Source organism: Carcharhinus amblyrhynchos, chromosome 31 (genome assembly GCF_965287045.1).
Source record: "Carcharhinus amblyrhynchos chromosome 31, sCarAmb.v2.hapA, whole genome shotgun sequence".
NCBI lineage: Eukaryota > Metazoa > Chordata > Chondrichthyes > Carcharhiniformes > Carcharhinidae > Carcharhinus > Carcharhinus amblyrhynchos.
The window spans coordinates 6,205,893-6,232,179 of record NC_137354.1 but is presented as its reverse complement, the minus strand read 5'-3'; the positions used below and the strand labels follow the sequence as shown (position 1 = coordinate 6,232,179).

Sequence of the window (26,287 nt, the reverse complement as noted above, 5' to 3'; positions counted from 1 at the left end):
TGTCGTCAGCAAACTTGAAAATCGAATTGAAGGGGAAGCTACAATCAGATCGGTCATGATCTTATCAAATGACAGCACGCTCAAGGGGCTGAATGGCCTACTCCTGCTCCTATTTTGTATATTTGTATGAGAATCAAATTTAATGACCTTTCCTTCTTCTTTATCTCTCCGTAAGGGAGCTAAGCACCTTGGCCCAGCTATCGATTTCTATAAGGTGCTTGCACTGGAGTTTTGTGGCCAGCAGACAAGTGTGGATTTATTTTTACTGAATCAGCGATACACTGACCTGGCCTCCATTGGTGAGTGCAGTGATGGATGCTTCCAACAACAAAGATAAATTGTATACAGATTATATCTTTAACGTAACAAATGTTATAAGAAAGGATATTATTAAACTAGAAAGAGTGCAGAAAGGATTTGCTAGGGACTTGATGGTTTGAGTTATATGGAGAGGCCAGGTACACTAGGACTTTTTCTCCCTGGAGCGTAGAAGGCTGACGGAGGATCTTATAGAACTCTAAAATAATGAGGGGCATAGATCAGCTAGACAGTCAAAATCTTTTCCCAAAGGTAGGGGAGTCTAAAACTAGGGGCCATGGGTTTAAGATGAGAGGGGAGGGATACAAAAGGGTCCAGAGGGGCAATTTTTTCACACAGAGGGTGGTGAGTGTCTGGAACAAGCTGCCAGAGGTAGTAGTAGAGGCGGTATAATTTTGTCTCTTAAGAAGCGTTTAGACAGTTACATGGGTAAGATGGATGTAGAGGGATATGGGCCGAATGCGGGCAATTGGGACTAGCTTAGGAGTTAAAAAAGGGGTGGCATGGGCAAGAGGGGCTGAAGGGCCTGTTTCCATGCTGTAGACCTCAATGACTATGTTCCAAAGTACAAAAACAGAAAAATGCTGGTAAGTCTCAGCAGGTCTGATAGTGTCTGTGAAGAGAGAATAGAGCCAACGTTTTGAGACTGGATGACCCTTGGTCAGAGCTGAGAGGAAAAAGAGTCAGCAGAGATTTGTACTGTGAGGGTAGGATGGGCTGGTGGATTTGGACAAAGGGAATGTAAGTGACTGTGCTGATTTTTGATTAACACCTTGTCAAACACCAGGAGGGAAATAGAAAGTAGTGACAGTGCAAAGGGTGAAAGAGACTAACGGAAATTCTATTGGACAGGAGAGCAATCCTTCTTCAGAGAAGGCATTCCTAGAAGAAAATATTCCAAAGTGGTTTACAAGTCACTTCACTGAGAGTCTTGGGCCATTATTGTCAGAGCATGTTACAGCACACAAGGAGGCCATTTGGCCATAATGCCTGTGCTAGCCCTTTGAAAGAGCTGCCCAATTGGTCCCTGTCTCCCTAACCTTTTCCAGTAGCCCTGCATATTTTTCCACTCTAAGTAGCATCCATTTACAATTGAATCTGATTTAGTTTTATTTATTTATGGGTGTCGCTGGTTGGCCAATATTTATTGCCCATCCCTACTTGCCTGAGGGCAGTTAAGAGTCAACCACATTTGCTGTGGCTCTGGAGTCACATGTAGGCTAGACCTGGCAAGGATGGTAGATTTCCTTTGCTAAAGGACATTAGTAACCCTAGATGAGTTTTCCCGATAATCGACAATGGTTCCGTGGTCATCAGGAGATTCTTAATTTTGGATTTTTTTTATTGAATTCAAATTCCACCATACGCCGTGGCGGGATTCGAACCCAGGTCCCCAGAATATTAGCTGAATTTCTGGATTAATGGTCTAGCCACTAGGCCATCACCTCCCCTTCATCTTCCTTTCAAGCAGCATGTTCCAGATCTCAACAATTTGTAATAGCATAAGGGTGGCACAGCGGTTAGCACTGCTGCCTCATAGCACCAGGGACCCGGGTTCCATTCTGGCCTTGGGTGACTGTGAGGAGTTTGCACATTCTCCCTTTGTCTGAGTGGATTTCCTCCAGGTGCTCTGGTTTCCTCTCACAATCCAAAGGTGAGCAGGTACTGTCAGGGGGATTAGCGGGGTAAATATGTGGGGTTATGGGGATGGGGTTTGGGTGGGATTGTTGTTGGAGCAGGCTCAATGGGCCAAAATGATCTCCTCCTGCACAGTAGGAATTCTATAATTCTAACAAGCACGGGCATGATAAAGAGGTATTGCAATAACTTATGAATCTTTTAGTTTGGTTCAGAAACATCCATTTAGTCTTAAAGCTCACAGTTCCAATCTTAGAGCAGTAATATCAATGCATGTGGTTGTTACTGTTCTGAAAATGGTTGATGAAGTGGCTTAATTAAATTACAAAATGCTGAACATTGTCAGGCAGGGTGTCAGATACTGGCTCTCCATTTACTGAGAAAGAAAGGATAAAGGATTTGCGTTTATACAGAGCCTTTCATGTCTCAAAGCGCCCATTTAGTAATTTGAAGTACAATTTGTTATTGTAATGTAGGAAACATGTGCAAGCTCCTAGCAACAGCAATGAGGAAAATGATTGGTAGAAGGATGACAATTGGTTTGGATAGCAGGGTTAATGCCCCGGCTCTTCAAAATAATCCCACAGAGTCTTTTACCTTCGGCTGGGAGGGTAGACAGGGAGGATGTGAGTCATGGTGGCTCAGGCCATCATTCTGTGGGGCAATCTTATTGGGCCGTATGGTCTTTTCCTATCTGTCAGTATTGCTTGTTCCTTTGGGAAGGGTGAGATGGTGCAAACCTCTCGGCATTGGGAGACTGGGGGAAGGAGAGTCGATGAAAGGGCAAGATTGATCAAGAGGTTGCTAAGTTTCTGACTGGTGTGTTGAAAGGGCCAGTTAAGTGGCGGTACTGAGTTGACATGTTTCTTCAGCTTGTCTTCCCAGGTACACGTGTGGCTATGTGTACTATTACCCAGCATTCCATCATATCCACAGCTCAGCCCTGGTGGAGAAACTCCAGGAAGAGTTCCGACGTCACCTAACCCGCTCCATCGGATACGAGGGCCTCCTAAGGATTCGATTCACACACGGTGAGCAGATGAACTTGCACAGAACCAAAATGAACCCACGTATCGCCATTGCAACACGGAAGGAAGACAGTCAGCCCATTGAGTGTGTACTGGCTCTCTGTAGAGCAACCTGGCTGCCCCTGTCTAAATGCAGTGGCACAGTGGTTAGCACTGCTGCTTCACAGCACCAGGGACCTGGGTTCGATTCCCAGCTTGGGTCACTGTGTATGCGGAGTCTGCACATTCTCCCCGTGTCTGCGTGGATTTCCTCCGGGTGCTCCGGTTTCCTCCAACAGTCTGAAAGATGTGCTGGTTAGGGTGCATTGGCCATGCTAAATTCTCCCTCACTGTACCCAAACAGGCACAGGAGTGTGGCAACTAGGGGATTTTCACAGTAACTTAATTGCAGTGTTAATGTAAGCCCACTTGTAACATGAAAAAATAAAAAATAAAAATTTCTGCCCAAAAGGTCCAGAGAATGCACAGCTAAGGTAAATGTCCGTTCTGGCTGCCTGGCCTCTCTTCCTTTCAATGTCTATGTCTGGGTGTCCCTGGAGAGGGACTGCCCTTCAGAAGGGCAACAAGCAATGGACAATAAATGCTGGCCGCCAGCAGCACCCACGTCCCACAAATGAAAAAAAATAAGAATAGAAACTAGGAGCTAGAGGAGGCCATGCAGCCCTTCGAGTCTGCTTTGCCTTTCAAAATGATCGTAGCTGATCCTCTATCTCAGTGCCATTTTCCCGCTTTTTCCTCATACCCTTGGATGCCATTAAAAGCTACCAAATTCTCGATCTCTTCCCTGAATATATTCAGTCATTTGGCCTCCACAGCCTCCTGTGGTAGGGAATTCCACAGGTTCACGTGAAGAAATCTTTCCTCATCTTAGTCCTAAATGGTCTACCCCATTTGCTGAGTCTGTGTCCCCTGGTTCTAGATTCCCCAACCAGGAATCTATCCTCCCTGCATCTAGTCTGTCCGGCCTGGTTAGAATTCTATATGTTTCAATAAGATCTCCACACAGCATTCTAAATTCTAGGGAATACAAGCCAAGTCGAATCGATCTCTCTTCAGTAAGACAGTCCCGCCAATGCTGATATCAGCCTAGTGTTCCTAAAATTCCTACAGTGCGGAAGGAGGCCATTTGGCCCATCAAGCCTGCACCAACAACAATCCCACCCAGGCCCTATCCCTGTAACCCTACATATTTACTCTGCTAATCCACCTGACACTAAGGGGCACTTTAGCATAGCCAATCAACCTAACCCACACATCTTTGGAGTGTGGGAGGAAACCGGAGCACCCGGAGGAAACCCACACAGACACGGGGAGAACGTGCAAACTCCACACAGACAATAACCAAGGCTGGAATTGAATCTGGGTCTGTGGCACTGTGAGACGGCAGTGTTAACCACTGTGCCACCATACTGCCCTCCATGAACCTTTGCTGCACTCCATCTATGATGTGGGGATGCTGGCATTGGACTGGGGTAAACACAGTAAGAAGTCTGACAACACCAGGTTTAAGTCCAACCGATTTATTTGATAGTAAACTCACAAGCTATCGAGGTTTCCCTCTTCATCAGGTGAATGAAGAGTTCTGGCCTCAGACAGATGCTCCCTCTTCATTCACCCGATGAAGAGGGAAACCTCGAAAGCTTGTGAGTTTACTATCAAATAAATTGGTTGAACTTAAACCTGGTGTTGTCAGACTTCTCACTCCATCTATGACAAGTATATTTCTTAAGTAGGGAGACCAAAACTGCATGTGATATTCCAGTCATGGTCTTACTAACACTGTATAACTGTAGTAAGACATACTGACAGCACGTACACAGGCTATAGTTCGTGGAATGGATCAATGGGCACAGGAAGGCATTATTGTACAAGCCAACATCAATATTGTTTGGTAATGCTTTGTTTCCTCTTTCATTCCCTAATCCAAATTGAACCTCTTTCATTGGTGCTCCTTTTAGAAAGATGATGGGGGCATCTAATCACTTGGTTCTGATTGGTGACGCAGCTATCTGTGTGGACCAACCAAAAGACTAAGGAGACATTCCTGACAGTAACCATCATTTCAATTGTCTGATTTTTAGGCCTCATGCTGGAGACCTATTATGGAAACTCCTTCCTGCAGACGACGCAGATGCTGTCCTTGCCCTGTGTCTGCCCTCAGGCTGAGTTTGCCATCCTGATGATGATAGATGGGGCTATCACCGAGAGCTCTTTCGTGGTCTTCCAGTCCTCCCTGCTCTACACTTCCTGCCAAGGTAGGGTGGAACGTGTGCAGATCCTCCACGCGCCTGCAGACGTTTCTTAGTGACCTTCAGCTGGGAAACAGTCTACCAAGAAATAAAGAACAAAGAAAATTACAGCACTGGAATAGGCCCTTCACCCTCCAAGCCTGCACCGACCATGCTGCCCTTCTGAATTAAAACCCCCTACTCTTTCAGGGACCATATCCCTCTATTCCCATACTATTCATGCATTTGTCAAGTAACCCTTAAAAGTCACTATCGTATCTGCTTCCACTACCTCCCCCGACAACGAGTTCCAGGCACCCGCCATCTGTGTAAAAAAACTTGCCTTGTGCATCTTCTTTAAACCTTTCCACCTCACATCTTTTACCTGTGCCCCCTAATAATTCCACCCTGGGGAAAAAGCCTCTGATATCCACTCGGTCCATGCTCCTCATAACCTTGTAGACTTCTATCAGGTAGCCCCTCAACCTCCATCGTTCCAGTGAGAACAAAACAAGTTTCTCCAATCTCTCTTCATAGCTAATGCCCTCCATACCAGGCAACACATCCTGGTAGATCTTTTCTGTACCCTCTTCAAAGCCTCCACATCCTTCTGATAGTGTGGCGACCAGAATTAAACACTATATTTCAAGTGCGGCCTAACTAAGGTTCTGTAAAGCTGCGTCTCGACTTGCCAATTTTTAAACTCGATGCTCCAAAGTGACCCAGACTGAGCCACCCACTCAACCTACCTCCCTATAAGGAATCGCTAAGTCTTGGTCTACCTGGGGGGTTGTGGAGCATGACCGCTTGTGGATGACCTTTAGGGTTTGCTTATCTTTCAGGAGAACGGCGGGTTCGAATCTACACATACTACCTACCAGTTGTCAGCTCCCTGAGTGAGGTATATGCAGGGGTCAATATGGCTGCCATGATGGGAATTCTGTCAAAAGTAGGTAAGGTGTAATATTAACTATCATAAAGTAAGCTGTAACACAAACGATAACGAATATCATTGAATAAATGACATACAGCAGGGCAGTTCAACCTATCGGACACAATGTCACTGGCCGTTCACGCCATGTACCCGCTGCAGCGAGATCGGAGAATTTGCACCCCGCCCCCAGCCATAACCAGAGTGATACCTGTGGGCTAAAAGAGTTAAATTATTTTAAATTAAATTAAATAAAAGAAAAACACATTATCTAAGTGATGAGAGATTGCAGAGCTTTGAGTTGCAGAGGGATCTGGGTGTCTTAGTGCACCAATCTAAAAGGCTAATATGAGGGTGCAGCAAGTAATTAGGGAAGCTAATAGGATGTTTTCGTTTATCGCAAGGGGATTTGATGACAAAAGTAGGGAGTTAATGCTTCAGTTACACTGAGCACTAGCGAGATCACACTGGGAATTCTCCAGCTGTTCACATCTCATCCCATCGCTGCTGGTGCATAGACTCAAGGAGCTGAATGGATTCCTCCTTTGCCTGTGTTCCTAAGCCCTTGCAGTTAGAGCCAGTGGACCATCCAACACAGTTCTGTTTGCTTTATACTTATTATTTACTGTTGAATTTTGTGGGCCAGGTGGCTTGGAAATGAAGGGATATTTTTATCATCTTTTTCTCATTGGTGACTGAGCCCTAGGTGGGACCTACAGTGATGTTCAGCAACAATGGGGGTTTATATCATAAATTTAGTAAAAATGTCCTAAGTTTCTTCACAGGAGTGTTTTTAATCAACAAAATTAGACTGAGCTATAAAAAGAGATATTAGGGCAGCTGACAATGAAGCTTGCTCAAAGGGATAGATTCTAAGATTCTTCTTAAAGGAGTGGAAGGGAGGTGCAGAGGTTTAAGGAGGGAATTTCGGTCCCAGCCAGCTGAAGGCACAGCCACCAATAGTGGAGCGATTAAAATTGGAGATGTACAAGAAGCCGGAATTGGAGTAACGTAAAGGTTGTGGAGCTGGAGGAGATTACGGAGATAGGGAAGAGTGAGGCCATGGAGAGATCTGAAGAGGGATGAAATATCAACATTGCGCCATCGCTGGACTGGAAACTAGTGCAGATGAATTAGTGTAGGAATGATGCTGTATAGATGGAAGAATGTGGACCCATAGATCAGGGGAGCAGAGATGGGAAAAACACTGGGGGCAAAGTTGGTTTTCGGGGGAAGTGAATTAGATTTGTATTAAGAGCTGGGCCAATGTGGATCGGGAAGTAAAGATTAAAAGCCTCTGCTTTGAGATTTCATGATTAATATTACTTGAACCTATTTCTGATGGGTAATGTGATTTATTATTGCACAGCTATTATTTAATGAGCTGGAAACTGAGCAGCACAGGAGGACTGAGCTGTCATGGGGTTAATAGGATTGTTTTGCGTGCTTTGTCTTGATGTGATTTTTTTTCTCCACATTTACCTGCAGCCGTGGATCGCTCAATGAGGCTGTGCCTGGCTTACACCCGAGATGAGTTGATGAGAACGCTCATTGATGTTCTGGTTGCCTATCGCACCTTGGCATGCAGCCCAAAGCAGTCCACCTTCACCGTCCCCCACAGCCTCCAGCAACTTCCACTGTACATCCTCGCCCTCCTAAAGCAGGTGAGAGGTCACAGAACGGGAAACCGAGGGACAGGCGGAGGCCATTTGGTCTCTTCAGATTACGGTAGCACAGGCCTTTCCTGATGAGTTAATGTAGCAGAGGGGCATTGATACGGGAGTTTCTCAAACCTGTTCTGCCACATGACTTGCCTCGGTGATTCATGTAAAAAAAAAAGCAGGTTTGAACTTAAAGAGCAAATGATCAAATAATTGGTCCCATGAAGGCAAGCCAGAAGATGTTGGAGCAATGGCAGGCCATTTGGTCCATCAAGTCTGTTTCACCATTCAATGAGATCACGGCTGGTCTGATCATCTTCAACTCCCCAAGTCCGCTTTCCCACCTTATCCCATTAATCCTTGATTTCCCCCTTCAACAGTTGTTGAAATTGTGGCTTTCACCCGAACTACTTTGATGCACGGTTGCTGGTTTTTGAAGAGAAAATAAGGAAGAGGTCATTTCTGTTGCATGCTTATCAAACTCTGTGTGTCTGACCTCAGGAGAGACAGGGAGAGAGAGGAAACATAGAAATGGAGCAACTAGAATGGTCTTGAATGTAGCCCAATCCATCAGGCAAACCAGCTTCCCATCCATTGACTCTGTCTATATTTCCTGCTGCCTCGCCTAATTCAGGACCCCATGCACCCCGGACATTCTCTCTTCCACCTTCTTCAGCTGAGAAAAGGATACAAAAGTCTGAGGTCATGAACCAACCGACTCAAGAACAGCTTCTTCCCTGCTGCTGCCAGACTTTTGAATGGAGCTACCTCGCATTAAGTTGATCTTTCTCTACACTCTAGCTATGACTGTAACACTACATTCTGCACTCTCTTGTTTCTTGAACCGTATGCTTTGTCTGTATAGCAGCAAGTAACAATATTTTTCACTGTATGTTAATACATGTGACAATAATAAATCAAATCAAAGAAGGAGTGGGCCATTCGGCCCTTGGAGCCTGCTCTGCCATTCATCTTGATCATGCTGATCATCAAATTCAACATCCTGATCCCCCCTTCTTCCCATATCCCTTGATCCCTTTAGCCCCAAGAGCTGTATCTAATTTCTTCTTGAAATCAGACAATGTTTTGGCCTTGACTACTTTCTGTGGTAGTAAATTCCACACATTCACCAAGAGGAATAGATGGTTTAGATTTTGCAGAGAAAATAGTGAGTTAAACACCTCCCAGGGAGATGGTGGAGACAAACTACCAGCCAAGGAATTGGAACTGGATAGCTTTTTGGGCTAACAAGAAGAACGTAATGGATAAAGAACAGTGAGGTTTAGGTACAGTGATTGGTCAGATCTGTGCAGTGATATTGTGTGCATCTCCCTGTTCCAGTCACAAGTTGTCCACTATTCAACTTCAACCTAATGACCTCTGTTTTTGCCTATGTCAAGTGAATAATTGACCTATCTCAGTCAAGAGATTGCTTGTAAATTTTTGACCAAGCCCCCAATCTTGAAGAAATGTATTGGACTAGGGCTGAATGGTTTCACGTATCTGCCTTTGCAAAGTTCTTGAGAAAGATATCCAGGAAATAATAACATATCGTGATTATTTTAGCAGCAGAAATAAGTTTCCTTTCAGTCCGAGTGATCTCTCTGGGCGAGGAAGCCCTGATGTTGTTTTTTGATGAGGAAGTTTAGGTCTGAATTCTGCGACCTCGCCTCCAGCTGGGGTTTTCCAGTCCCGCGGCTATGAATGGAAATTGGGCTGAGCGCTAACTTGTCCAGTTTACTGGCAGCGGTGGGGGGTGGTCTCTGTTTTGAACCATTTTGTTGAATCCTTGAAATGATGGCACCCAGTTTCAGGGTGGGAGGAGGGTGCCAGGGGAAATGGTGTCTCTTTCACTCCATCACTAGAACTAGGGGGCATAGCCTCAAAATAAGGGGGAGCAGATTTAGGACGAAGTTAAGGAGGAACTTCTTCACCCAAAGGGTTGTGAATCTGTGGAATTCCCTGCCCAGAGAAGCAGTTGAAGCTACCTCATTGAATGTTTTTAAGGCAAGGATAGATAAATTTTTTAAACAGTGACAGAATTAAGAGTTAAAGCAAATTACTGCGGATGCTGGAATCTGGAACCAAAAGAGAAAACGCTGGAAAATCTCAGCAGGTCTGGCAGCATCTGTAAGGAGAGAAAAGAGCTGACATTTTGAGTCCAGATGGCCTTTGTCAAAGCCCACTTCCTTTGTGGAATTAAGGCTATGTATGGTGAGCAGGCGGGTGAGTGGAACTGAATCCATGGAAAGATCAGCTATGATCTTATTGAATGGCGGAGCAAGAAGCCAGATGGCCTACTCGTAATCCTAGCTCTTATTAGACGCTTTGGATGCTTTTCATGCTTGATAAACAGACTATGCAAAACCAACCTTCTTAGACCTCTTTATAAAGAGATGTATTCTGCTCTCATTCCTCCAATAAGGATGTCTGATCCTGCTGTGTTTTGTCCTACAGTCTGCCTTTCAGACGGATGCAGCCATGAGCCTGGATGAAAGGGTTTTCACAATGATCCAGCTGATGATCCAGCCCCTGACCTTCGTTCTGCGGATGGTTTACCCCGATCTGTACAGGATTGATGATTACCTCAACAGGGAGTCTGCTGACAACGTGAGCACTCTGGGTACCGCGTTGGTGCAATTGGTTCCCTGAGTTCTGTTTCGTTCAATCAGTGCTCAGTCAGACAGGAAATGAGAGAGAGGGAGAGGGAGCTGGTGAGATCAATGACCAAATTGCCATGCTGTTTCTAAGGAACACTGGGAGGCACAGTGGTTAGCACTTCTGCCTCACAGCGCCAGGGACCCAGGTTTGATTCCCGGCTCGGGTCACTGTCTGTGTGGAGTTTGTACGTTCTCCCCGTGTCTGCGGGGGATTCCTCCAGCTGCTCCAGTTTCCTCCCACAGTCCGAAAAAGTGCTGGTTAGGTGCATTGGCCATGCTAAATTCTCCCCAAGTGTATTCGAACAAGTGCCTGAGTGTGGCAACTCAGGAATTTTCACAGTAACTTAGTTGCAGTGTTAATGTAAGCCTACTTGTGACACTAATAAATAAACTTTAATAAAACTTGAAACTTTAAAACTTTAATCCCTTTCTTTCCCCCTGACAGATTTCCCTGGAGGAAGGCAAGGGAACAGTGAAGAGACCAGCTTTGATACAGCTCATGGCAGAGAACCTTACCCTGCAAGGAGCCTTCTTAATCGATTGCGGTAATGTACGTGTTCACACCAAATGGAAACCCTTCAGAAGCATCATATCCCAGAACCTGAGCCCATTGAAAATATTGATGCACTGCTGGTGCTATTATCCCATTATCCCAAATATAGGCAGGAATTTTACTGCCCTGCCTGCCATGGGAATGGGAGTGGATGAGAAGTGGAGCATAAGAAGGTCTGTTGGCCTTGGGCGGGACTTTACGGTTTCGGAATGTGATATCAGCTATCTGAAGGAATACAGTGACTGGAAGTATTAATGTACAACAACAGGAGGGACAGATAGGAAGCCTTTCATTTATATCGTGGCTCTCACCAACTCAGAACATCTTAAAGCCCATGAAAATTTGAAAATTTACAGCCAATGAAATACTTTGTGATGTTTAATTCCCCACTATAAACAGCAATATGGCACCAATCAAGTGATTTGCTTTTTGTAGGGTTAGGGAATAAATATTGGCCAGGACACTGGAGATAACTCTCCTGCTCTTATACAAATAGGAGCAGAAGTAGTCCATTCGGTCCCTCGAGTATGTTCCACCATAAAATCATTACTGAACTGCTTGTGTTTTGAATTCCACATTTCCATCTACCTCCAATAACCTTTGATTCCCTTGCCTAACAAGGATCTATCTATCTCTGCCTCAAAATATTCAATGGCCTTCCCCCCCTCTCATCTCCACTGATACATTAAATAAAAATCTTCTACAAAATAGTGCCACAGAATCTTTTACATCAATGTGAAGGGGCAGATAGCATCTCAGTTTGACCTCTCATGTGAAAGATGGCATCTCCAACAGTGCAGCCCTCACTTGGTATTGCATGGGAGTGCCAGCCTGAATCATGTGTTCAAGTCTGCGGATTGGGGACTTGCACCCACAACTTTTGAGTGCGCCACCCCATCTACTGACCCATGGGTGGGGCTAAACAGCTGAGAAATTCAGAAACCTGATGGCCCTTTTGATTTCGATTTGACTTGATTTGTTATTGTCACGTGTATTAACATACAGTGAAAAGTATTGTTTCTTGTGTACATACAGACAAAACATACCGTTCATAGAGAAGGAAAAGAGAGAGTGCAGAATGTAGTTTTATAGTTATAGCTAGGGTGTAGAGAAAGATCAACTTAATGTAAGGTAGGTTTGTTCAAAAGTCTGATAGCAGCAGGGAAGAAGCTGTTCTTAAGTCAGTTAGTATGTGACCTCAGACTTCTGTCCTTTTTTCCCGAAGGAAGAAGGTGGAAGAGAGAATATCCAGGATGCATGGAGTCCTTAATTTATGCTGGCTGCTTTGCTGAGGCAGTGGGGAGTGTAGACAGAGTCAATAAATGGGCGGCGTTCCTGACCCTTTGTAATTTCTTGTGGTCTTGGGCAGAGCAGGAGCCATACCAAACATGCCTTGTGGACCTCAATGATGTGAGATATACCTTCCCATCCCCACTGCTTTTCAGAGATAGTGATGGCGAGGCCTCCCGGTGGACTGGCAGCGTTCAGTTGCTTGGGCATACATTGTTTCTGAATGGGTCGTTTTGGGTGAGCAAGACAGTATTTTTGTTCTTAGATGGGATGGGGGGGGGGAGTGGCACAGTCATTGGGTAAGGGGCTGTCATTTAGGACTGAGTTGTTGAGAAATTTCTTCCCTCGGGAATTTTCTTCTCCAGAGAATTGCAGAAGATCCATCACTGAATATCTTGAAGGCTGAGACAACAGATGTTTAGCTTTGGCTTCTTGGTGAATTGTGGGAGCGAGTGGGAAAGTGGATTGTTTCAAATGACAGAGCCTGCTCGATGGGCTGACTGGCCTACCCCTGCTCCTAAATCTTGTGTTGTTGCTCATAACTCTTGCTGGTTTTGCTGGGACCATCCAGTGATGAGGTGACCCACACTGTTCTATGTTCTTCTGTATTTTTCAGGTTCTATATATCTGGGTTGGTAGGCATTGCAGCAGCAGTTTCCTGGATGGTGTGTTAGGGGTAACCAGCTACACCTCACTACCAGGTACTCTGGTAAGTCCATGACTCTTCTGTTATCCCTTGGTGTGCGATGATATTGTGCTACTAAAATATTTTGTGTTTAAGTGGGGGGGAGGTGCTTTCAGAGGCAGTGTTTTCCGCAAAGAGTCAGTTTGTCTGGTAGGAATGCAGCAAATGCTGAAAAAGCAGGATATTAACTCATTTTATGTAAGTAAGCGTTCATTTAGCAGAAGGCATAATGGAATGTTTCTTGATTAAAGTAATAAGGTGAGTTAGGTATACAGGGACAGAGTCGTGTAATATTAGAAATGGGAGCAGCTAGGTTTAATAAGTCTTCGGAGACTACGTCCCTTCACCAGAATCCCATTATTCACAATTCCAACAGTAGTACACAGAATGCTATCAGTTAGCAGTCTGCTTTTGGGAGTCCCAGCAGAATTGATACTTCTGGTTAAATACAAGGAAAAGACTCCCTGATTGGCCCATCAATTGAATCCTTAATCAGGGATCTCGTATTCCAATAGCCCAACCTCAATGGCTCGATTGAAGTCATTATGCTAGGCTTGTAGCAAAAAGCAGTTTCATTTTCATTTTTAAAAAGGAGTAGTTGCTGACTGCAGTTGGTCAAAGGCAGAAGTCCAGAGGCTTTCTGTCTCTCTCTGAAAGCTCTAACGTGGGTAACCCAAGTTAAAGCAAGTATGCCTTGATTTGCTAACTTAATTTAAAGAGGGGTTTATGTCTATAAGAGAAATGTTGCTTGATTGGAATTGAATAGTGGTAAGTTAGAAGTTAAGAGTTATTTCTTTTCTTGTTTAAATATTGTTCAACAATTAAGTGTAAAACTGTTTCATCTTATGAGAGTTATGTTTAAACTGTGTTAACAATAAAGCTTGTTTTGTTAAAAAGATCCCTAATTTATCAGTGGAATTACTCCTGGAATAAAGCATCCTTTCCTCACACTTATGCCAAAAATGGAAAAATTGTTGGGGTCTAACCTGGCTTCACAATATATCATGGGATTTCTGATCTGATGCCCTAACTGGTGTCTCCAAATTTGCTATTTTAGCAAGCTTTTACCATGCTTGATATACTGTGCACGGTTCTGGTCTCCTTATTACAGAAATTATATAGAAGCATTGGAGGAAATGCAGGGAAAATCTCCTAACATTAATAAGAGATTCTAATTATTGGGAAAGACTGAATAAAGTTTTCTCCAGGTAAGGCAAGGCTGTTGGGTGAGGGGAAAACCTGATAGAGGCTTTTTATAATGTTGGCTTCTGGGTAGGGTAGACACAAGGGAAGATATAATCACTTGTAAGAGAGACCAAAACTAGGGACTATATAGTATAAGATAATCACTAATAATTCCAATGGGAATTAGAATATATTTCTTTATCCAGAGAGTGGTGAGGGACGTGGAACTCAATACCACATATCATAGTTGAGGAGAATAATGTGGACTAATTTAAGAAGGGGACAGTTAAGTGCTCTTGAGCTAATCATTTCCTTGGAGTTGTTTCTGCTCACTCGCCATTGCTTTGTTGGTGCTGCTTGGATCAAAGTTGAGAAGACATCTCGGAGAAACAGGATCAATTCCAAGGAAATTCAGTCCTCTTGTCCTATGATGTACACGAGAAAATTCTGATCGTATATAAGCTGGAATACTGCTGGTGTGTTCCAGACTCTGCTGCCCATTCTCCAGAATCCAGCTTCTAAACGCATCCAAGCATTACTGGGATCCTTAAGGAAGGAGAGGCTTTACCATGCACCTTGCTTCATCGTCAAGTGAGTACAAACTTTCACAGAACATCAAGTAATCTTATTTGACAGAAGTACGAATCAGGAGCAGGAGTAGGCCACTTGGCCCCTCTAGCTTGTTGCGCTAGTCAATAAGATCATGGCTGATCTGATTGTAACCTCAACCCCACATTTCTGTCAATCCCCCAATGACCTTTCACTGTATTGGGTCTTCAACATTGTAAAATCGTAGAATCCCAACAGTACAGAAGGAGGCCCTCACCCTGTGCTGCACCGACTCTCCAACACAGCATCTTACCCAGGCCCTATCCCTGTAACCCCACATGCTTACCCCGTACATCTTGGGACACTTCAGCATGGCCAGTCCCCCTAACCTGCACATTTTTGGACACGAAGGGGTAATTTAACATGGCCAATCCACCTAACCTGCACATTTTGGGACACTAAGGGGTAATTTAACACGGCCAATCCCCCTAACCCACACATCCTTGGATCGTGGGAGGAAACCGGAGCATCCGGAGAAGACCCACGCAGATATGGGGGAATAATCACCCGAGACTGGAATCGAACCCGGATCCCTGGCGCTGTGAGGCAGCAGTGCTAAACATTGTGCCACTGTGCCACCCTAACTTGTTACAAGTTGGTTTGCAGGGATGTTAGCAAATTAAATTTGACAACTTCTGTGCTGCGAGAGCAATTGTATCATATGACATTTAGCGGAACAACAGCCGCCTAAAATTGACTCTGGTCTCTTTCTTGCTAGGGATGACAGTACCTCACGATCTGTGTTTATTAAGCGTCTGGTGGATGACCGCACTGAGACGGCAATGTCGTACTATGAATTTCTGCTTCACCTGAAGGAACGAGTGTGTAAGTGATGTGCTTTCCCACGGGGAATGATCCAAAGAGGACTGGTGCATAGTGGCTCCCTCAAGCAACATGGGTCCTTGAGGTGTAATATCTTCCTTCACCAGCAGTGCTGTAATTATAATATTATCCTAACCAGGAAAGTTCTGAAATAAAATGGAGAATACTGGAAATGTATGCACGAGAGGCCCCTTCCTTTCTGTTCATAGAAAAGACACATTAACTCTTTGAAAGCCAGTGAACCCTATTAATGGGATTGAGCAGAGTAGAGACAAAGTTTATTTATTAGTCACAAGTAAGGCTTACAATGCAATGAAGTTACTGTGAAATTTCTCTAGTCGCCATAGCCCTGCACCTGTTTGGGTCAGTCCACCTAACCAGCACGTCTTTTGGACTGTGGGAGGAAACCGGAGCAAACCCACGCAGACACGAGGAGAATGTGCAAACTCCACACAAACAGTGATCCAAGCCAGGAACTGAACCCAGGTCCCTGGCCCTGTGAGACAGCAGTGCTAACCACTGTGTCACCATGCCTTCCACTGAGCAGGAGAACAGTAATCAGGTTAAGTATGAAACCTCCAAACCCCCATCACAGCCTAACTAACAAAGAACATCTGGGGATTGCAAAAGTTGGACTAAGTTGAAAACTGTTGCATAAACCATTGCAGTTGTATGTGGTGACATCCTAAATCCAGGGTGGAGATGCTTGGGTAATTAGTGCATCAGTCATCCAGAGACTGCACTGCTGTAAAGGAACCAAAACAGAAAATGCTAGAAAAACGCAGCAGGTCTAACAGCAGACGGAGAATAGAGCCAACGCTTCTCCAGACTCAAGATGGTACATTCTCCCCACATCTGCATGGGTTTCCTCCCACACTCCAAAGCTGTGCGCATTAGATTGCTTGGCCATGCTAAATTGCCCCTTAGAGTCAGGGGGATTAGCAGGGTAACTACATGGGGTTACGGGAATAATGTGTGGCTGGGATTGTTGTCAGGTGTAGGCTTGATGGGCCAAATGGCCTTTTTCTGCACATATATGGATTCTATGATTGTATTATCTCTCCACAGATGCTGTCAGATTTGTTGAGTCTCTGCAGGAGTTTCAGTTATTGTTTCCATTCCAGTATCCGCAGCAGTTTACTGTTATACTGCTGTAAGGGGCTGGGGTTGATATTGTGATCCATTGTATTTGTGTCCTGTTAACCTGTGTGATAGCCCATACCATGCACACAAAGGCACTGACCACTTGAGATGGGATCAGTAAGGTGGATTCTTTACTCAAGGACAATTCAGCTTTGTACAGGCAGGTCACATATGTAAGTCACATAGTGCATTGAAACCCTTACAGTGCTGTAATTTGAAATATAAACTACACCTCCAGCAGGTGGACCATAACATGCAGCTATCCTCCACTCACTGCATATTCCTGAAGAAACAATCTTGCTTTAATCAGCAATCTCTGCTGTGGTTCCAGTCATAATTTTTGTTTAAACAGATTCCGCTTGTTACAGTGCCAATGGCACTGTGGTTACCACTGCTGCCTCACAGCACCAGGGATCTGGGTTTGATTCCAGCCTCGGGTCACTGTCTGTGGAATCTGCACATTCTCCCCATGGTCAGCATGAGTTCCCTCCCACAAAGTGAAAAACATGCTTGCTAGGCACATTGGCCATGCTAAATTTTCGCTCAGTGTATCCGAACAGGGTGGTGACTATGGGCTTTTCACAGTAACTTCATTGCAGTTTTGACGTAAGTCTACTTGTGACACTAATAATAAATTTTAAAATAAACTAAACAGCCTCTTCTTGCTGTTTTCTGTCAAATAGATTTTGTTTGTCATTTGACATAAAACAGATTCTGTTCGCAGTAAGTCTGCAAACTGTAAGTAACTTCAGTCATGAAGATGGATTGGAGAGTTGGAATTGTTCTCCTTGGAGAGAAGAAGGCTAAGATTTGATAGAGATGTTCAAAATAGAGACAGAAGGAGCTGGACAGGGTAGAGAGGGAGAAAGCTTTCCCGCTCGTAAAAGGATCAAGAATGAGAGGACACAGGTGTAAGTGATTCGCAAAAGAAGCAAACGTGATGTGAGAAAAGCCTTTTTTTGCCATGCGGTGAGAAGTTGGGGTCTGGAACGTGCAGCCTGATAGTGTGGGGGAGGTAAGCTCAATCGAGCTAATCCAGAGGACAACTAGATGATTATTTGAATAGAACCAATTTGCAAGGGTGTGGGGAAAAGGCAGGGGAACGGCACCAAGTCACAATACTCATCTGGTGAGCCAGGACAGACATAATGGGCCAAATGGCCTCCTTCTACACAATTCAGTGATATAAAGCCTGCCTGCCAACCTCCATCTTACAGAGTTTCAATGCACACTATTTATCATCAGACTTTCTGCTGTTGTACATTCCAATGTGTTGATACAAAGAGGCTGTCTTGTATGTAGCCCCAGACCCCTCAGCGTAGGAGGATCTTTGAGCCAGAGAAAGTGTACAGTGGAAATTCGCCTGAACGGTATCAGACCAGCTGGGCTGAATGGCCAGCCACGCTGCAAAATCAGAAGAGGATGCTTCAAGTTTTGAGCACACAGTATCGGCAAGGGAGTGCTGCACTGTTGGAGGTGCTGTCTTTAGGCATGGTCAGGTAAAGACATTGTGCACAACATTTCAAAGAGAGGTGAGTTCTCTGTGTCCTGATTGGTATTTAATCTTCGACTGACAAAAATATTTACTTCTTTGCTGTTTGTGTATCTGGGTGACTGGGACATATGATGAATGAGCGACCAGTTAACCCAAGAGGTTCAAGCACTTAAATAAAAGCAAAATGCTGAAAAATCAGAAATAAAGACACTTGACTCGAAACGTTTAATCTGTTCCTCTCTCCACAGATGCTGGCAGACCTGCTGAGTTTTCCCAGCATTTTCTTTTCTTACATTAGGGACGCGCACTCATAGCTTTAGCTGAAGAGATCCAGGTGAATGGAGCTAGTTTGTAATGTCAGTCTGATGCAGTGATAATCACCAAACAAAGACGGTACTGTCGGAGTTCCCAATGTGCAGTATATTGCTGGCACGTGGGTGTCCCACCCTATATTGAGGAGGCTCTGGGTGAACAAGTAGTGGCAAAAGTGAAGAGAAGGTGTTACCCTATTAACAATTAGTCAATGAAGTAATAAATTGCTCAGATCTTTGCTGATCTTGGTGAGACACCGAGCCCACTCTGCATACCGCAGTTTTTAAAAGTTTATCCATGGGATTATGGGTGTCGCTAGCTGGCCAGCATTTATTGCCTGTTCCTGGTCGCCTGAGGGCAGTTGCGAGTCAACCACATTGCTGTGGCTTTGGAGTCACAAGTAGACTAGGTAAGGACGGCAGATTTCCTTCCCTAAGGGACATGAGTGAACCAGATGAGTTTTTCCAGCAATCGACAATGGTTTCATGGTCATCAGTAGATTCTTAATTCCAGAATTTTTCACATATTATTGAATTCAAATTTTGCCATCCTGGCATATTGGCACAATGGTTAGCATTGCTACTTCACGGTGCCAGGGACCCGAGTTCGATTCCCGGCTTGGGTGTGGTGTTTGCACATTCTCCCTGTGGCTGAGTGGGTTTCCTCCAGGTGCTCTGATTTTCTCCCGCTGTCCAAAGATGTGCTGATTAGGTTGATTGGCCATGCTTAATTGACCTTAGTGTCAGGGGGATTGGCGGGGTAAATATGTGGAATTGCGGGAATAAAGCCTGGATGGGATTGTGGTTGGTGCAGACTCGATGGACAGAATGGCCTCCTTCTGCACTGAAGGGATTTTATGATCAATCGTGGTGTGGTTTGAACCCTAGAACATTAGCTGAGTTTCTGGATTCATAGTCTTGCAATAATACCACTAGGCCATCGCTTTCCCTATATTTGAGAACGACCTATCAATATAATGTATAATTTATTTGGAATTTATCATGCAAATGTTGGAATTCAGGTATAATTTTAATGAATTTGTTCCTCTAGGACCAGTATATCCGTACTGAGATGCAGCGACAGAGCTGAGTGCTCTCACTTCAGTTGGGGTTGGACTAGATGAACCTTTCTGATCTAGAATGAAACCAGTGAGGAATTGGACTCATTATTCAAAAAGAGACAACAGTTTGTGATTTTTCGCTGAAAGGGGTGGTTTAATTTCTCTTACAGACAGAACAAAGGTAGCGAGTGAGACATCTGACAAAACCTTTAACGTTTCTAAGCATTATTGAAATTAATAGTTAAGGGACAGAGGGCGGAATTTTACTGGCACATCTGCCTGAGATTTGTATGATCCCGCCTGAGGCCAATGGAGGATGCTGTTATCCGAGCTTCGCCTTGTCCCTGGAATTGGGGGCGGGCGTGCCGGTAAAATTCTAGCTTTTGAAAAAGATAATCAGGATTAACAACATTGTTGGTCCGTTGTAATTTTTCTTTGATATTCCGGGAGAACTTGCAGTTGCAGTGTTCGCTATGTTTCCACACAGTGACGTGGATTGGCTGGAATCAGGTATTACATACTCTGCCTGTGTTACACACCTGATGAACCAGTTTTCATTATTGAGACTTTGGGCTGAAGTGCGAAGAACTGTAGAGAGCAGTGCAACATTTGTAAAGTGAAACCAAAGGAAATCAGAAAGTAGCCAAGAAATTGCCAACTTTCATTCTGTACGTGATATAGCACTGAAATATATCAGTGTACATCCTATGTGACAGTGATTGTGGTGTTTTATCCCTCCTGTCCTCCTTAACCTGTCCATAATCTTTGATATGCTTCCTCACACTAGCTTCCTCCAAAGATGTGTAGGATAGATACATCAGCCATGCTAAGATTGCCCCTAAGAAGGTCCAAGATCAACATTTTATAATAAATTGAATTGTTCTTTCATTTTAAATGTTAAAAGAAATGATAAGTGAAAAATGCGATTAAATTCTTCGACTCATTGTCTGTATTTTAGTTAGGGGGATTAACCGGTTAAATTTGTGGATTTTCGGTGATACGGCCTGGGTGGGATGTTCTGTCAGAGAGTCGGTGCAGACTTGATAGGCTGAATGGCCTCCTTCTGCCCTGTAGGGATTCTATGAGACAGCACAGTGGTTAGCACTGCTGCCTCACAGCACCAGGGACTCGGGTTCAATCCTCGGCTTGGGTCACTCTGCGGACTCTGCATGCTCTCCCTGTGGCTGCATGGCTTTCCTCCCACAGCCCAAAGATGTGCAGGTTAGGCCATGCTAAATTGCATCTTAGTGTCAGGAGGACTAGGAGGATAAATATGTGGGGTTACGGGGATAGGGCCTGGGTGGGATTGTGGTTAGTGCAGACTCGATGGGCCAAATGCCTCCTTCTGCACAATATGGATTCTATGATTCTACTCAATGATTGTAATGCCTCTGTTCCAGTGTCCTGCTGAACAGTACTGCCCTACTCCACTCTTACTTAGTCAGTTGTGGCTGGAAGACCTCCCCAAAGGCTTCTCCTCTTGCTCCCACACTATTAACTCTGGTGTTCCCCAAGGTTCTATTCTTGGCCCTCTCAAATTTCGCCCCTTCAGGTGGTGCCCCTCAGCCACGCCTTTGGAAAAGTACAACCTCAGCTTTCACGGGTACACTGTCTATGTTCAGCTGTATCTCACTACCGCCTCTCTCAGTCCTCTGCTGCCTCTGGATCAGCACACTGTTTATCCAATGCCATTATTGGATGAGCAGAAATTTTCTCGAATTAAATATTTAGATGTTTTCATTTTGCATCAGAAATGTCTATCATATGTCTATCAGACCCCATGTTAGGTGGCTGCACTCAGATCTAGGCACTGCATCTCAGCATGGATACATACGTTGTCTTCAATCTGGCTGCAAACTCCATTTCCCAAACATGATTTAATCCCTTTCCAGGTCTACCGTCTGATAGACACTGATAGCAACTTTGGTATTGTACATAATCCTCAGCAGAGCTTCCAGCCACATTTCCTGTGCACAATTGAGACCATCTCTGCAATATCATAGAACCAAATAATCATAAAACCCCCACACTGCAGAAGGAGGCCACTCGGCCCATCGTGTTAGCACTGACCACAATCCCATCCAGGCCCTATTCCTGCAACTTCACACATTTACCCTGCTAATCCTGCTGACACTAGGGTCAACTTAGCATGGCCAATTCACCTAACCCACACATCTTTGGAATGTGGGAGGAAACTGGAACACCCGGAGGAAACCCATGCAGACACAGGGAGAATGTGCAAACTCCACGCAGACAGTGACCCAAGCCGGGAATTGAACCCGGGTCCCTGGCGCTGTGAGGCAGTAGTGCTATCTATCACCCAGCTGCCTCTGCCCTTCCACAACCTGACTGCTCTGAAACTCTCTTTTGTTACCTCTAGAATTTGGCCCATCGCAAATGCTCCGGTCAAAGACAAACCACCTAACTATTCTAATCCCGTTCCCTATCACTTGGCCTTGTATGCCTTGGCATTGCAAGTGCATATCTAATGCAAATGCACAACTTGACTATTTCAATTATCTTCTGACAGACCTCCTATCCCCACAACTTGAGCTCATCCCAAACTCTGCTGTCCATTTCTTAACTTGCATCAAGTGCCCCTCAGCCATGACCCCTTGTGCTTGGGACGAATGAGGGAGGGGAATCTCAGAGACTTATAAAATTCTAAAGGACTAGACAGGGTAGATGCAGGGAGGATGTTCCTGATGGTGGGGGTTGGGGGGTGGGTGGGGGTGGAGTCCAGAATCAGGGGTCACAGTCTGAGGATTCAGGGTAGACCATTTAGGACAGAGGGGAGGAGACATTTCTTCACCCAAAGAGTGGTGACTCTGTGGAATTTGTTACCATAGGAAGTAGTTGATGCCAAAACATTCAATGTATTCAAGAGGCAGCTGGATATAGCACTTTGGGCGAACGGGATCAAAGGTTGTGACAAGGTTAGGCTATTGTGTTGGATGATCGTGATGAATGGCGGAGCAGTCTCAAAGGGCCGAGTGGCCTCCTTCTGCCCCATCTCCTATGTTTCTCTGTTTATATTGACTGCCAGACAGCAACTCCTCAAATTTAAATTCTTCGCATTCTGTTCCTTTTCCTTAACCTGTGTAACCCCCTCCAGTTTTCTAAACCTCTGACATCTTTGTGCTTTTCCCTTGTGCATATCTGTTTTTTATCACTCCACCACTGGCAGTTGTGCCTTCAGCAACCTCCTTCTCAAACTTTAACATTCCCTCCTTAAATCTCTCTACCCCACCTTTAAGATGCTTCTTACAAACTACCTTTTGGCCAAAGTTTTAGTCATAAGTACCTTGAGATGTTTTGTTAAGGGTGGTACAAAGGTGAAGTTTCGGTTGTTAAATATGTTGTGTCTTTCAATATACATGCTGGCTTTCACTCCACCTACAGTCACCAGAAATAATCAATGTGACTGAGCCCTGATACAGTATAGCGTACGGGTAAATAGGCTGCAAAAGCTATGAGATAACAGGAATTTACAGGCGGCCATTCGGCCCATTGTGCCTTTCCTTGAAAGAGCTATTAACCCTTATCTCACAGCCTTGCATTTCTTTATTCAAAGAACAAAGATAATTACAGCACAGGAACAGGCCCTTTGACCCTCCAAGCCTGCACAGACCATGCTGCCCAACAGAACTAAAATCCCAAAGAGCAAAGAAAATTACAACACTAACATTATTTTATCTAATTCCATTTTGAAAGTTAGAGTTGAATCTGTCGCAACCATATTTTCATTCAGTGCATTCTAGATCACAGCAGCTCATTGTACAAAATATTCTCATAACTGGCAAAGTAGTCAGGGAGATTATATAGAATCTGGTTCCTGATCCTGCTGCAATGAAAATAACAGGTGGAATCTACAGCAAATATTAGAAATCTGAAGCAAAAGGAGAATTAGCTAGCAATGCCAGTCTAGCCTCCCATCCATTGATTCTGTCTATACTTCCCACTGCCTCGGCAAAGCAGCCAGCATAATTAAGGACTCCAAGCACCCTGGACATTCTCCCTTCCACCTTCTTCCATTGAGAAAAAGATACAAAAGTGTTAGGTCATGTACCAACCTGCACAAGAACAGCTTCTTCCCTGCTGCTGTCAGACTTTTGAATGGATTCCCTTGCATTAAGTTGATCTTTCTCTACACCCTAGCTATGACTGTAACACTACATTCTGCATCCTCTCCTTCTTTATGAAAGATATGCTTTGTCTGTATAGCGCGCAAGAACCAATACTTTTCTCTGTTAATACGTGACATTAATAAATCAAGTCAAATCAAAATGTATCCCTGCTGATGAAACCTCAAACAAAAAAACTATTATTGAGTTTTTTTAATGGAATTGGAATAAATGGAGAGCGAAACAAGGAGGGGGTATCCTTGAAAGGACCATACAAAGAAAAACACATGTTAGATGGCTGAGAGAATTTTTATAAAAGAAGCAAAGATCTTGTGGGTAAAAGCAAATTACTGCAGATGCTGGAATTGGAAACAAAAACAGAAAATGCTGGAAAATCTCAGCAGGTCTGACAGCATCTGTGGATAAAGAATAGAGCCAACATTTCAAGTCTGTGTGACCCTTTGTCAGAGCTGTGACAAACTCAGAGTCATCCAGCCTTCAAACATTAGCTATATTCTCTTTCCATAGGTGCTGTCAGACCTGCTGAGATTTTCCATCATTTTCTGTTTTTGTACGGGTGGTGTTAGGAGAAGGACATTTAACAGACCAGTTTTTGGATGTATCCACTAACTTTCCCCTCTGCTGCCTGTAACAACTCCTGCTAGGATATCTGCTGTCATGATTTGTCTTGCTCCATCCTCACACCCACTGGAGCTCATCTGCTACCGCTCTGTAATGTCTGTCATCCAACCATGCCTGGGGTGTTTGGTGAGACACACCTGGAGTAATGTGTGCAATTTTGGTGTCCTTATCTGAGGAAGGATGTCTTTGCTACAGAGGGAGTACAGCAAATGTTTACCAGTCTGATTCCTGGGATGGCAGGTCTGTCATACGAGGAGAGACTAAGTCTATTAGGATTATATTCACTGCAGTTTAGAAGTGTGAGAGGGATTTTATAAAAATGTATAAAATTCTAACAGGATTAGATATGATAGTGTGGAAGTCCAGAACTAGAGTTCATAGTTTGAGGATAAGGTGTAAACCTCTTAGCACTGAGGTGAGGAGAATTTCTTCACCCAGAGAGTGGCGAATGTGTGGAATTCACTCCCACAGAAAGTAGTTGAAGCCAAAACGTTGTGTGATTTTGAAGAATTATAATAGTTCTTGGGGCTAAATGGATCAAGGGATATGAGGGGAAGGGGGAATCAGGATATTGAATTTGAATTTCAAAACGATGACTTAGCAGGCTCAAAAGGGATGACTGGCCTTATCCTAGGGGATTTTCACATTAACTTCATGCAGTGTTAATATAAGCCTACTTGTGACACTAAGAAAATAAACTAATGTCTGATTTGATTTATTATTGTCACATGGATTAATGTACAGTGAAAAGTATTGTTTCTTGCGCACTACACAGACAAAGCATGTAGTGTTACAGTCAAAGCTAGGGTGTAGAGAAAGATCAACTTAATGCAAGGTAAGTCCATTCAAAAGTCTGGCAGCAGCAGGGAAGAAATTATTCTTGAGTCAATTGGTATGTAACCTCAGACTTTTGTATCTTTTTCCCCAAAGGAAGAAGATAGAAGAGAGAATGTCAGGGCTGCGTGGGGTCCTAAATTAATGCTGGCTGTTTTGCCGAGGCAGCAGGAAGTGTAGATAGAGTCAATGGATTGGAGGTTTGCGTGATGGATTGGGCTACATTCACGGCCGTCTCTAGTCCCTTGTGGTCTTGGGCAGAGCAGGAATCATATCAAGCTGTGATTCAATCAGAAAGAATGCTTTCTGTGGTGCATCTGTAAAGGTGGGTGAGAGTCGTAGCAGGCATGCCAAATTTTCTTAGTCTTCTGAGGAAATAGAGGCGTTAGTGGTCTTTCTTAACTATATTGTCAGCATGGGGGGGGGGGAAATCAGGACAGGTTGTTGGTGATCTGGACACTAAAAACTTGAAGCTCTCGACCATTTCTACTTTGTCCCCATTGATGTAGACAGGGGCGTATTCTCCTTTATGCTTCCTGAAGTTGATGAACATCTCCTTCATTTTGTTGACATTGAGGGAGGGATTATTGTTGCTGCACCAGATCATCAGATTCTCCATCTCTTTCCTGCAGTCTGTCTTGCCATTGTTCAGATCCGACCCATCACGGTGGTGTCATCAGCAAACTTGAAAATCCAAACTGGAGGGGAATTTGGCCATACAGTCAGGGGTGTATAAGTCAGAGGGGGCTGAGAACACAATCTTGTGGGCACTGGTGTTGAGGATGTTTGTGGAGGAGGTGTTGTTCTGTATGCTACACACTAGATACATCGATGACATTTTCTTCCTTTGGCCTCATGGTGAGCAATCACTGAAACAACTATATGATGACATAAACAAGTTCCATCCCACCATCAGACTCACCATGAACTATTCTCCGGAATTGGTTGCGTTCTTGGACACACGCATCTCCATTAAGGACGGTCACCTCAGCACCTCACTGTACCATAAGCCCACAGATAACCTCACGATGCTCCACTTCTCCAGCTTCCACCTTAAACACGTTAAAGA

General features: G+C 44.3%; 1 protein-coding gene across 5 annotated transcripts in view; it reads left to right on the top strand.

Annotated features, from left to right (window-relative positions):
- Positions 1-15,785, top strand: part of LOC145360401 (protein transport protein Sec24B-like) — a 49,840-nt gene extending 34,055 nt beyond the window's left edge. For all 5 annotated transcript variants that reach the window (XM_080215597.1, XM_080215599.1, XM_080215601.1 and 2 more), the window contains 10 exons: positions 176-299; positions 2,829-2,987; positions 5,066-5,239; positions 6,055-6,165; positions 7,632-7,807; positions 10,262-10,414; positions 10,910-11,014; positions 12,924-13,016; positions 14,665-14,768; positions 15,505-15,785. In XM_080215597.1, the coding sequence (XP_080071723.1) occupies positions 176-299; positions 2,829-2,987; positions 5,066-5,239; positions 6,055-6,165; positions 7,632-7,807; positions 10,262-10,414; positions 10,910-11,014; positions 12,924-13,016; positions 14,665-14,768; positions 15,505-15,619 (1,314 nt within the window). In that variant the 3' untranslated portion in view covers positions 15,620-15,785. The remainder of the gene's footprint in view (positions 1-175; positions 300-2,828; positions 2,988-5,065; positions 5,240-6,054; positions 6,166-7,631; positions 7,808-10,261; positions 10,415-10,909; positions 11,015-12,923; positions 13,017-14,664; positions 14,769-15,504) is intronic.
- Positions 15,786-26,287: the final 10,502 nt, after the last annotated feature.